The sequence below is a fragment of the Pecten maximus genome, chromosome 10 (assembly GCF_902652985.1).
Source record: "Pecten maximus chromosome 10, xPecMax1.1, whole genome shotgun sequence".
NCBI classification, from domain to species: domain Eukaryota; kingdom Metazoa; phylum Mollusca; class Bivalvia; order Pectinida; family Pectinidae; genus Pecten; species Pecten maximus.
Window position 1 is genome coordinate 43749353 of NC_047024.1, and position 15073 is coordinate 43764425.

Here is a 15073-nt window from a genome sequence, read left to right on the forward strand (position 1 = left end):
TAATATATATGTGTTGTATAATGTGTTGTATAATATATATGTGTTGTATAATATATATGTGTTGTATAATATATATGTGTTGTATAATATATATGTGTTGTATAATATATATGTGTTGTATAATATATATGTGTTGTATAATATATATGTGTTGTATAATGTGTTGTATAATATATATATGTTGTATAATATATATGTGTTGTATAATATATATGTGTTGTATAATATATATGTGTTGTATAATATATATGTGTTGTATAATGTGTTGTATAATATATGTGTTGTATAATATATATGTGTTGTATAATGTGTTGTATAATATATGTGTTGTATAATGTGTTGTATAATGTGTTGTATAATATATATGTGTTGTATAATGTGTTGTATAATATATGTGTTGTATAATGTGTTGTATAATATATGTGTTGTATAATATATATGTGTTGTATAATATATATGTGTTGTATAATATATATGTGTTGTATAATATATATGTGTTGTATAATATATATGTGTTGTATAATGTGTTGTATAATATATGTGTTGTATAATATATATGTGTTGTATAATATATATGTGTTGTATAATGTGTTGTATAATATATGTGTTGTATAATATATATGTGTTGTATAATATATATGTGTTGTATAATGTGTTGTATAATATATGTGTTGTATAATATATGTGTTGTATAATATATATGTGTTGTATAATGTGTTGTATAATATATGTGTTGTATAATATATGTGTTGTATAATATATGTGTTGTATAATATATGTGTTGTATAATATATATGTGTTGTATAATATATATGTGTTGTATAATATATATGTGTTGTATAATGTGTTGTATAATATATGTGTTGTATAATATATATGTGTTGTATAATATGTGTTGTATAATGTGTTGTATAATATATATGTGTTGTATAATATATATGTGTTGTATAATATATATGTGTTGTATAATATATATGTGTTGTATAATATATATGTGTTGTATAATATATATGTGTTGTATAATATACATGTGTTGTATAATATATATGTGTTGTATAATGTGTTGTATAATATACATGTGTTGTATAATATATATGTGTTGTATAATATATATGTGTTGTATAATATATATGTGTTGTATAATATATGTGTTGTATAATATATATGTGTTGTATAATAGATGTGTTGTATAATATGTGTTGTATAATATATATGTGTTGTATAATATATATGTGTTGTATAATATATATGTGTTGTATAATATGTGTTGTTGTGTAATATATGTGTTGTATAATATATATATGTTATATAAATGATGTTCGCGTCTTTTGTTGAATTGTTAAGTCGTGTTTGAATATATAACGATATCATATAACGGTTTATTGGGTACGTACAGATGAGGAGAGACGGGTCAGTCGATATACATACACATTTCCGGGAACCAAGTCGATGTGTATATTTAAGTAGACGTCACACTGCAATACCCCACACGAAGCCCAGAGTCTGAACACACTTTATTCCCTTCTATCAATAGAAACAAAGTTTCTATATTTTGATCTTTTTATTCTGGAAAATAAAATGTTAAATCTGGACGTATGATGGTAATGAAACCTGAGATTATAATGAAGGCTATGTGTTAAACTCGTCAGCCGACATATATTACCGTGGCATACCAAATAGACAATGGTCCCTCGTTCATTTTCTCTTTTATGTTTTAACGTAAATTAATAAACCTTACAACTATGTGACAATATAAATGTTTCCGACATCTTCTACAGTCACAGCCATACGCCACTACTACTAATACTCCCATAATACGTATTGTTAAACATTCACCACCTGTGTTTGGCTAATTAGTGGAATTACGGAAATAGGCGACATTAATCAAGACTTATATTTACAACCGACATAAACTGTTATTTATCCTTGTGTTGTTGTTTTGGCTGGTCATACTTATGTCAGTTCGTACATTACTTATACAGACTCGTACCGCACCAGTCGTCGGCCACGGTTAGTGATACACGGTTAGTGATACACGGTTAGTGATACTCGGTTAGTGATACACGGTTAGTGATACTCGGTTAGTGATACACGGTTAGTGATACTCGGTTAGTGATACACGGTTAGTGATACTCGGTTAGTGATACTCGGTTAGTGATACTCGGTTAGTGATACACGGTTAGTGATACACGGTTAGTGATACTCGGTTAGTGATACACGGTTAGTGATATACAAGGTTAGTGGTACACGGTTAGTGATACACGGTTTCCGTCGATGTATGTGTAGTGATGGCAATAGAAACACTGATACAAAGTCTATATCGTTATACATTACAACATGGTTTACGCATATATTCTATTTCTAACTGTATGTCCGAGTTCCACATACATATATCTCCATCTCAATACAATGTAATCAAACAGTGTAATCATAAAGTGTAAGCATAGTGTAATCATACAGTATCCATATAGTGTAATGATACAATGTAATGATATCGTGTAATTATACAGTATCCATGATAATGTGTAATTGTACAGTGTAACAATACAATGTAATCATAGTGTAATTATACAGTGTAATTATACAGTGTAATTATACAGTGTAATCATACAGTGCATCCATACAGTTCAACCATACAGTGTAAACACATAATGTAATCATAAAGTGTAATCAAACAGAGTAATGATACAGTGTAATCACACCGTGTAATCAAACAATGTAATCAAACAGTGCACAAATAAACAGTTGTTTCGACATGTTTTCTTCCTTGAGCATTTGAAACATGTATTCATAGTTCTAAACCAAATATAGATAAATGACAATAGTTTATATAATCAGCAAGGTCTATTGAAATGCATGTTTTATTTTGAAATATCAAAACCACTTATAAAAGGCCAGTTTTTAAAACATTAGGCTGCTACTTTCACATATTTTCAGTATAACTTAGTCGTTGGAAAGACAACATAAAATACAGGTATAATCTATTCTGTATGAATCAGGAAAAAGGACATAAATAAGTAGTGGCCACACGTGCCTTCTGTAACATCAAATATCCCTATATGTGCTGAAATATTTTTAACATTGCGCACGCAGAAAAAATCATCATTTTAATCAAATTTTATCATAAATGCTAGCAAAGCGGCCACTGTGAGTTAGAATTTCGTTTCAGTGAAGGAAAATAGAGTTTACAAAAATAACAAGTAAACACATTACGAGAGATAAACATATTTATTGTTCGTAAAACATAAATAAACAATTTGTTTTTATTTCAAAATAATCAATATTAAATATCCCCCAGCCACCTCGTTATACATGAAGTCTCTAACACGTGTTATACACATCATTTAGAATCAAATGTAATATATATCGTATATATTAAAATACACTGTACGTTATATTATATAACTATTGCAGTAAGTGTTATTTGACTTTTAAACAATAAACAGTTTTCATCAATTATCTTTTCAAAACTATATTATCTATCTCCAAAGCAGGTCAATTCTTTTTTAATATTTCAATCTATAATCTTGTCCGGTTATTTTATTTTTATTAGTTTAGTTTAAACATATTTTATTGACATATAATAATGACAAAGGGATTTGTCAGCAAGTTTTTCCAACTTATAGACGACTTCTCCCATAATAATAACAAAATAATTAACAATAACATAGTCACATGATGGCATATACAAATATTCAGAAATTCGATAAAGAAACGAAAATATAATGAGAGAGAGAGAGAGAAGTCAGTTACGTGAATACCAATATACTGCGAAACTTCGATATTAACACAACTGTATTGGAAATTACTGGTATCCTTAAATTAATATTTGAATACATACACCGAGTAACATGATAATATCTTTAGACTGTAGTAACATTATAATATCTTTAGACTGTAGTATGTTTTGTTTATTTATCAGTTAAACTTCAACGGGTACACCAATAACAATATTAAATGAAAATGAGCACAAATAATTGAATGCATATTTTAATATATAAGCTGGAAATCACGCGAATTAACCGTTATTTAAGAAATATTGATGGCTTTATATTTAAATACGTTACAGACATTTTTCTAAGTTTGAAAAAATTATATAATAATTCCTTTGTTTTTAAGTAAAAAAATATGTTTAAAATAGTAAGCATTTTTTTAAACAATGAAATAGCATACAAATATATATATATATATATATAGTCGAGAAACGTAAGAATAAAAAACGAAAACGTTATAAAGCTGTGACAAAGTTGGCTATGTTAATTAAATCTCTAGCTACAGATACAAATAATGGACAGGAAGTGACATGAATATAGATAAGATGCTTTATAACACGACATCTTTCTTATTATTTACATATAATAATCCGAAAATCAAATAAAACCACATGTCAAACGCCGGCTTTAATCCCAGGGAACTCGGACTGGGACAAAAAAATGCGTGTTCGAATTTCTAAAGGATTAGACAGAAAGGAAGTGTTGGAGGAGAAATCGTTAGAAGCACACAGACTGGGACGGGGCTGAAGCAAAATCCTGGTAATATCAAAACCATTCTTAGATTCTTTAGAAGCTAAATATGGGGCGGAATATCATTCAATGTAATTATCCTATATATTCATTAGGGAGAGCGCTGACTCCCGAGCAGGTTACCATCCCGGACTGTGAGAAAATACCTTGTATTCTTAAATCAGACACGCGTTATATTGATAATCTTATTTCTGTCATCTGGAAATAAATATCGTAGAAATAGTAATTGATTATCGAAAAATATAAATACATTACACTTATTCTGAAAAAGAGCTATTTTTTCTCAGGTGAATTTATTTAGAAAACGTTAAACTTAATATGATTTATAAAGATACATTCTAATATCTAAGAATTAATTCACATATTTGTGAATACTATAAATGCTGATTGGATTTGTTTGAAAAATAATTTATTTCTGCCAGCTTAATACTCACAATGAATTTGCACTCCTTTCATTTAGATAGTAATGGATTCCGGGATTGTGTACACATTCTGTCAAATACATATCAGGTTTGTTTGACTGTAATTTTGATTTTATTCCCTGTTTCATTATCAAAATCTCTCCGAGGAGTGCATTGTCGTTTCCTTGGCCTGCTTGGATATGTACGACTGATAATATTGTACAAATAATGCAGAATCGAACGCTGTTGTGTTTGATTTATCTGTAAAATAGTCCTGGCCAAAGACACTGTCCAACACAAGGATACGAGCGAGCATTGTCAATACTACCCATCTTCCAAATTAATCGTACGGTTTCTAATCGGATCTTAGCCAGTAGAGGACATACACGTGCCAGAAGTTAAGCTTATCGCCTACTTCTGGCGAACTTTGATTAATATAACTGTCGTCTAGCACATTGCACGTGTCTTGTGGTGGCTGATAAAATCCTTGTGACATTACCACAATTCACTGGCGAAATTGCTCGGATTTAAAACTCTTTCCGATAGCAATTTAGAAATCTCTTCAATAAAACAAAGATATAATAAACATGTATGTAATACTTCATCAAACCTACTAGACAATCAATTTTTGTACATATTAATATTTGTGTATTCTATAATTAACATAATATATGCGTTTAAGAAACAGTTTATCACAAAATCAAATTGTTAGAAAAAGGTTACTCATCCACACCACAGCTGCATGAAGTGTACGCAAACATTTCTAACGCGAATCACGTCCAACCTAACATGCCCAAATTCCTTGTCTACTGCCCTAGACACATAAATAAATATGGCGTTAAATCGGAAGTTCCGGTTTCCAATACAAGAAGAAAAAAGTCTGGATTTTGTTTACTTATAAATCAACAGTAGTAAGGGAAAATGTTATAAGATATTTAAAACGACAACAATATTAGCTTATAATGTAGGATAAATTTGATGTTAAAAGAATCTTTTGATATTAACGCTAATAAATTGGTTTCATACTACAGGGAAATCATTGTTTACCGAGAACAATTAATGACGTATTGATTGAGGACAGAATGTCAATACACATGACCGAATACACATCCTAGTAAACATTGTATCTAGAGTAAATTATTGTTAAATATAATTAATAAAATATGATATAGTGAAGGTTTTCGGCAATATTATATCAAAATAGACATAGGAATACATTTCCAGTCAGAAAAAATAAACAGACTACTACATACATTTGTGTAATAACATCGGTAGATATATTACAAAACGTAAGTCCGTGTTGTGTAATAACATCAATAAATATGGTATTCAGAAACATAAAAGTTTGTGTTGTGTAATAACATCAATAGACATGGGATTCAGAAACATAAAAGTTTGTGTTGTGTAATAACATCAATAAATATGGTACTCAGAAACATAAAAGTTTGTGTTGTGTAATAACATCAATAAATATGGTACTCAGAAACATAAAAGTATGTGTTGTGTAATAACATCACGTGTGATATTCAGAAACATATTAGTATGTGTTGTGTTATAACATCACGTGTGATATTCAGAAACATATTAGTATGTGTTGTGTAATAACATCAATAGACATGGGATTCAGAATCACTTGTAGTACAGTAAAGTAGGCCGAATAACAATCAAACGTAGTTATATTGTACAACGTGTTCATCAGGGAAAACATATTAATATTACCCGTAACACTACCACCTCACACCTCAATTGTTACATAACGGGACGTGTTCATTTTCTCTGTCATATAGTTCAAAACTGTCAACTTCATTTACAATTAGATAATTTAAAGGAAAGTTTTTAAATAAATGGGGAAAAAATACATCAGTATTTACAAATTTACCGACCGGTGGTAATTGCATGCAAAATATGTGATACGCGTTACTTTACTAAAATAATTACAAGAGGCCCAGAGGGTCTACATCGCGCACCTGGATATTTCAGTAATTATGACAAAATACTCTAAGTAAGTAAGATTTCAAATAGTTTCCTACTTTTGCACTGCCTCTCACAACAATAGTTCAATCTACAGGTGGACTAAATCCTGTCATTCTTGAAAGAGAAAAGGGTTTTTGGTTTGTTTGTTCTCCCCCGCCCCCCTTTTTTTTCTTTTTTTTCCCTTTTCTTTACAATAATCCCCCTATTTGGCCCCCTTTCTCCCGCCATGAACATAATACAATCCATTTAGCTGTTCAGGACTATAACTACACTGTAGAAGCGTTTTATAAACAACTTTTCGGTCCAAGTGAACAAAACAAAAACATTTACAAAGGACAATAACTCTGGAAGCTACTGTCGAATAATTCCCATTTTAAAACTCGTCCGAGATCTTGACGATATCTGACTGCATACAAAGTTTCATCAAACTTGGTTGATATTTACTCAAGTAATCGTGTCGACAAGGTAATTGTTGACGGACGGACGGACGGACGGACCGCCGGACGCCGGACGCAATGGTAAGGCATAAGCTTACCTTGGTCCTTTGGACCAGGTGAGCTAATCCTATGTTTTGCTGACTTTGTTAAGCTTTTCTCATTTCTCTAATGATACCTTAGAACACAATGGCGTAGATTTAGACGATATTGACACCGGAAGGAAACAAAATGTATGGAATTTGGTCGGAAAATATAAACAATGTGTATTTGTGATCAGCGTTTAAGCAGAGTTCGGGAAAAAAACTCGATAAACTATTTGACAAATACTTGTAACACTAATGCATTGTTTAGTGCCATAACCGTCCTTTTATCGTAGTATCGAAAAAACCCATACCATCTTTCTGCGTTTTAGTGACTACATTATGTGGTCTTTATAGACACAAGCGGAAACCAGGGAGAGAGGAAACACGGGATAGAGGAGACACGGGATCGAGGAAACTCGGGATCGAGAGAACATGGGATCGAGGAAACTCGGGATCGAGGGAAACACGAGATAGAGGGAACATAGGATCGAGGGAACATAGGATCGAGGGAAACACGAGATCGAGGGAACACGGGATCGAGGGAAAATAGGATCGAGGGAACATGGGATCGAGGGAAACACGAGATCGAGGAAACACGGGACTGAGGAAACACGGGATCGAGGGAACATAGGATCGAGGGAAACACGAGATCGAGGAAACACGGGACTGAGGAAACACGGGATCGAGGGAACATAGGATCGAGGGAACACGAGATAGAGGGAACATGGAATCGAGGGAACATAGGATCGAGGGAACACGGGATCGAGGGAACATAGGATCGAGGGAACATGGGATAGAGGGAACACGGGATCGAGGGAACACGGGGACTGAGGAAACACGGGATCGAGGGAACATAGGATCGAGGGAAACACGAGATCGAGGAAACACGGGACTGAGGGAACACGAGATAGAGGGAACATGGGATCGAGGAAACACGGGATCGAGGGAACATAGGATCGAGGGAACACGGGACTGAGGAAACACGGGATCGAGGGAACATGGGATCGAGGGAAACACGAGATCGAGGGAACATGGGATCGAGGGAACATGGGATAGAGGGAACATGGGATAGGAGGGATGATCGAGGAAACATGGGATAGAGGGAACACGGGATCGAGGGAACACGGGACTGAGGAAACATGGGATCGAGGGAACATAGGATCGAGGGAACATAGGATCGAGGGAACATGGGATCGAGGAAACATGGGAAAGAGGGAACATGGGATCGAGGGAAAATAGGATCGAGGGAACATGAGATTTATATCGGAGTACGGTCTACATTAAGATTTATATCGGAGTATGGTCTATATTAAGATTTATATCGGAGTACGGTCTACATTAAGATCTATATCGGAGTATGGTCTACATTAAGATTTATATCGGAGTACGGTCTACATTAAGATTTACATCGGAGTACGGTCTAAGATTGATATCGGAGTACGGTCTACATTAAGATTTATATCGGAGTATGGTCTACATTAAGATTTATATCGGAGTACGGTCTACATTAAGATTTACATCGGAGTATGGTCTACATTAAGATTTATATCGGAGTACGGTCTACATTAAGATCTATATCGGAGTACGGTCTACATTAAGATTTATATCGGAGTACGGTCTAAGATTGATATCGGAGTACGGTCTACATTAAGATTTATATCGGAGTATGGTCTACATTAAGATTTATATCGGAGTACGGTCTACATTAAGATTTATATCGGAGTACGGTCTACATTAAGATTTATATCGGAGTATGGTCTACATTAAGATTTATATCGGAGTATGGTCTACATTAAGATTTATATCGGAGTACGGTCTACATTAAGATTCATATCGGAGTACGGTCTACATTAAGATTTATATCGGAGTATGGTCTACACTAAGATTTATATCGGAGTACGGTCTACATTAAGATTGATATCGGAGTATGGTCTACATTAAGATTTATATCGGAGTACGGTCTACATTAAGATTTATATCGGAGTATGGTCTACATTAAGATTTATATCGGAGTATGGTCTACATTAAGATTTATATCGGAGTACGGTCTACATTAAGATTTATATCGGAGTATGGTCTACATTAAGATTTATATCGGAGTACGGTCTACATTAACTTGTGCTCACGCCGCAATTCACAGTGATGAAACTAAAATGAGTTTTAACCAAGATTGTATTATTTGAGATAAAACCATCAATTTTTTTTTTTTTTTAATTTGAGAAACCTTTTAACGTTGATTGAGAACCTGACCGTGACCGATCAAACTTGTCAGTCCTTGGAAGAGGAAGGAGTAAAAAAAAAGACAAATACAAAAATCAGACATTCAAAACACTGATAAAACTGTTTTCATATGTAGATATTTTATACTGTAGTCTGCTGTAATTCAGTATTAATTAACATTAAATGGAAGTTCTATAACCAAGTCCTAGTATTACGAAGGTTGTTCCTACATTATAAGGTATTACCTTCACACGAACCACGTGATGTACTTACATATACCATGACAGATAGTTTCCTTTATCCTTAGTTCCATGTCTTAGTCAGAGAAAACTAAAAAAACAAACAAAATGATAAAGGCCTTCGCGTGATATCAGTCTTTGAATACATTAAAAATTGTGTTGAGAGTCTCCGCTGCACTTTACGGACTGATTACTAGAACACCATGTTGTAGTATTTCAAAGCAAATCTGTAATTGAAATAAAAATCTAAATAACTACACGCCAAATGGATATGTGTTAAGTAAGAAATAATTCTGTATAATTACAATATAATATGTCTAACATCAAAGGTAAAGCTAGTAGCATGCAATGGAGATTTTAAACGTGTTGATAATTACGAGATTCCTACTACATTTGTAATTACGAGATACATACTAATTTGATAATTATTACTACATATTGTATATACACCAGCAGTTTCAATAATGCAAAAACGCAGGTATGGCCGTATATTCGGGGTTTTTTGGGGGTTTTTTTTCTTCTTTTTTTTCTTTTTTTTTCTTTTTCTTGTTTTTTTTCTCCATACTAACCTTTGCAAATACATTTTGTATATATTATAATATAAACTAATTTAGATTTTGGAATTGTAATATTCGCCTGTTCCCTCGATGACACTCACTATAAATCTACTAATTTTTGCATACATAGATGGTGGCGATGGAGCCCCATACTACAGACATCGAACAGAACAATTTTCATATCGTACAAAGAGATTTCCCCGAATTTTATCGTCCTCTAAGGTCTTCATAGAACAGCATCTATCGAAACCCTGTACTATTAGTTATATCGTAAGTAGTCGACATCTGAAGTCGGTTAATATACACTGTAACTCCAATAAGATAGGGAAGCAGTGATGCTACTATCTGGAAATGGAAAGTTAAAAAGATTGAAATCATCTAGAAACCACCAGGCATACCAACCCATCGATCGCGTATGTTTTAATTATCTACATGTATATATCATGAATCAATTTGAGAAGGCAGTCACAGGAATCACTACTCTGATTATAGATTTCTGTGTGCGTAGGTGTGTGAGGATGTGTGTCCATTTCTTTCAAGAATAATAGAGTACTTGGAAACTAACGATATTAACATCGTACATATGTAATAGTAAGTCGGTGACCAACACATCATTGTATTGTTTGAAAACATTATGAATTTGATGTCAACTAAACTAAAATGGAACTAGACTTTAGATATATACATTGTTTTAAGTTTGATATTGGAGTTGTTCAGAAGTCTGATGGGTATGCTTGACAAATTCAGAGAGTCTCCTGATTATCACGTTATTAAATTCGTCCCGTTTTTGTTACGATCCAGAAAAGCCGAACTTCCAAAAACAAAACGATCATTCACAGCTGGCTTCCTTCTCTATCACGCCGCAGTAATCTAATGCTGATGGAAGTTATTCGCGTGAAAATAAATATTCAATTTAACACGCAAAGCACAAGCATCTGACAATTTCTTTAATGCTTAAGAAACTCTATCAAAGAGACACCAACTTGTGCACACGTGCGTTTCAACGTACAATCCTACTGAAAACAGGTTGATGTTGTTCTTGAAGATAGCATTTACAATAGACCTTTAAAAAGTCAAACCACATTCTAGTGCCATCTTTCCCTGTGCTTTATCTGTTCACGCTCTCCGCTATCCTCAGATTAAACTCTTTAAGGACATGTAACAAACGAAATCTTTCCAGGGTAATTAGTTCAAAAGAGAACCTCCTCCTATGCAGATTGTCCCTTGTTACCATATAACTCAATAATGTAATCATCTCAGAGAGTTACGGATGAGAAGAACGTCTTTGCCTTTGATTGCAGTATCGCCGTCCTCCCTGGGGAGACCATTACTGGGGTACTTCCGCTGTTCCCCCAGGGCCCGGGGCTAATACGGTAGGTGGTACACTGTCGGTGTGGTATGGTCATTGTAAACCGATGACAACAGCCGTGGGAACATCCCGTTTAATGGTGAGTATCATTTAAACAACCGAACACATCTAGATCATTGGGCCATTAATTCGTTTTAGGACAAATCATATTCTGGATTTTCTTTAGCAGCATCTCAATAATCAGTTGGTGTCAAAATAAATAGAACTCACATTACATATCTAAAGGTCCTCTGTCCACGATGATAATGTATGTATGTTTCAAAGTCGTGTCCACGAGACCTTAGTTGATGCCCGGGTTCCAGCCGAACACCATTCCATCTTGCCAAGATTCATTTAAACACGATATCATGCAATATACTTTAGAATAGCCGAGAAACGGACAAGATACATAGACAACAAACTTAGGAAATGTATAATCGAGTCCTTTAGCTGAGGCAAACGTATACCGAACGCGCGTGATATATCAATGAAATATATGTAATATACAAAGTAGACCTGTTGCCTTCAGCACATCGCCATTCTATAAACGTTTATCACAATACCTTCATTAGACGGTATTGTGACAGTTTTAAGGAACGGCATCTTGATTGTAGCTCAGTTAACAGTTTTACTCAACATAAATTTCACCACACCCATTTTATGAAATATGAAACCGTGTTCGGTTACCTCCGAACTGTTGTACGACTTCCTTCTACCACACAGACTCTACAGTCGACAACCATACGACTTCCGTCTACCACACGGACTCTACAGTCGACAACCATACGACTTCCGTCTACCACACGGACTCTACAGTCGACAACCATACGACTTCCGTCTACACACGGACTCTACAGTCGACAACCATACGACTTCCGTCTACCACACGGACTCTACAGTCGACAACCATACGACTTCCGTCTACCACACGGACTCTACAGTCGACAACCATACGACTTCCGTCTACCACACAGACTCTACAGTCGACAACCATACGACTTCCGTCTACCACACAGACTCTACAGTCGACAACCATACGACTTCCGTCTACCACACGGACTCTACAGTCGACAACCATACGACTTCCGTCTACCACACGGACTCTACAGTCGACAACCATACGACTTCCGTCTACCACACGGACTCTACAGTCGACAACCATACGACTTCCGTCTACCACACGGACTCTACAGTCGACAACCATACGACTTCCGTCTACCACACGGACTCTACAGTCGACAACCATACGACTTCCGTCTATCACACGGACTCTACAGTCGACAACCATACGACTTCCGTCTACCACACGGACTCTACAGTCGACAACCATACGACTTCCGTCTACCACACAGACTCTACAGTCGACAACCATACGACTTCCGTCTACCACACGGACTCTACAGTCGACAACCATACGACTTCCGTCTACCACACAGACTCTACAGTCGACAACCATACGACTTCCGTCTACCACACGGACTCTACAGTCGACAACCATACGACTTCCGTCTACCACACGGACTCTACAGTCGGCAACCATACGACTTCCGTCTACCACACAGACTCTACAGTCGGCAACCATACGACTTCCGTCTACCACACAGACTCTACAGTCGGCAACCATACGACTTCCGTCTACCACACGGACTCTACAGTCGGCAACCATACGACTTCCGTCTACCACACGGACTCTACAGTCGACAACCATACGACTTCCGTCTACCACACAGACTCTACAGTCGGCAACCATACGACTTCCGTCTACCACACAGACTCTACAGTCTGCAACCATATGCTATCTCGTGCAAAGCGCAAGTCGCTTAATAAATTCTGACAGGATAAACTAAGCCATTTACAATTTCAATCGAATTAATCACTTCTGAAAACAACGGAAAAGCAAATATTTGGTCTTGAAATATAATCTCTATCTTTATCATAAATAAAGAATTTCCACAGCAAAGGTCAAATTTGAATCTCGATTTAATGTATTTTGTTTCAAGTACAGATAGAAAAAATCCAATTATCTCAAATCAACTCAAAATACATATGTATGACTGCTATTTGTCGATATAGATGAGCTTGTAGGATCATCCGAAACGAAATCTTCTCTTAGCCATCCATACACCGACGATATTTAATTTGAAATGGTGAATCATCTAATTCTACAGGTTGTTATTGAACAGAAACGCAGCGTCTATGAAAAAGTTTCTTTATTAAAATATCATCAGTTTCCATTTTACCTTTAGATGGCGGTTGTACGTGTTAAAGGTGATACAATATTGACAGGGAATGTGTCGCCTGCTCATGTACTGCTTCAGGATCCAGGCATTAGTATTCTGTAGGGCGCTTGGAAAGCTAGCCAAAGTCCAATATCACCAGTAACAAGGCCACCCCAGTCGTCGTTTGGAGGTATGATAACTGTTGTCATTACACAGATTTTAATTGGTTCTGAACATGTTCCCACGTGGTGCCATGCAGGACAGCCTGTTTGGGTTATCTTCTACACAATACCACGGCGAGATCAAAGCGCATGCTGCAATATTTCTCGTATTATTGCGATAGTTATATCGCGAATTCAGACTACACAGAAAAATATCTCTAGAAAAAGGGTATTTGAAAACAATCTAATTCTATCACATTTCCGACCTGGAGGGAAATTGAAAAAGAAAATAGATTTTGTGATTTTGTTTACCATTGAACACACAACAACCGGGTGATGTTTTCTATGAAACGGGTCTTTATCGCGGTAGGATAGCCGTACCATCAATAGCTAGATATAATACTTAAACTCACACCAGCATCACCACACTTTCAAACACGACTACATGATGTATATACAATGTAGCTTAGCTCAATATTGAATACAATATATGTCAATAGCTTATCTTATTTTCGTACGACAATAAAACATCAAAACATTCCGAATGTCGATTTCTTATTTTATTTTCGTACGACAATAAAACAACAAAACATTCCGAATGTCAATATCTTATGTTATTTTTGTATTTGACTGGAGTGCAAAGTGTTAAGTAAGCATTTCAACGTAAGAGGCGACTAAATTTGGGATCTTATCTTTTCGCTTCTTTCTTTTCAAAAAACTTTCTTATTCTCAATGTCTCCTTTGACAATGCCTCACTTCTGACAATTAGTTGACCGTTTGCCCCTGTGAGGAAGGTTTTGGGTTCTGTCCCCTGGCCGGGACATACCAGAGTCTATAAAAATGGTATGTAGTTGCTGCTCCTGCTTAAAGCTCAGCATTCTGAAAGTAGGATGACGGGGTTGGCCTTTGTC

At 35.1% G+C, this 15073-nt stretch overlaps 1 protein-coding gene across 1 annotated transcript in view; it reads left to right on the top strand.

Moving 5' to 3' along the window:
- Window positions 1-7903, top strand: part of LOC117336726 (ovarian abundant message protein-like) — a 29012-nt gene extending 21109 nt beyond the window's left edge. Inside the window, exon 4 of the mRNA XM_033897340.1 lies at window positions 7773-7903. Coding sequence (XP_033753231.1) covers window positions 7773-7903 — 131 coding nt within the window. The remainder of the gene's footprint in view (window positions 1-7772) is intronic.
- Window positions 7904-15073: the final 7170 nt, after the last annotated feature.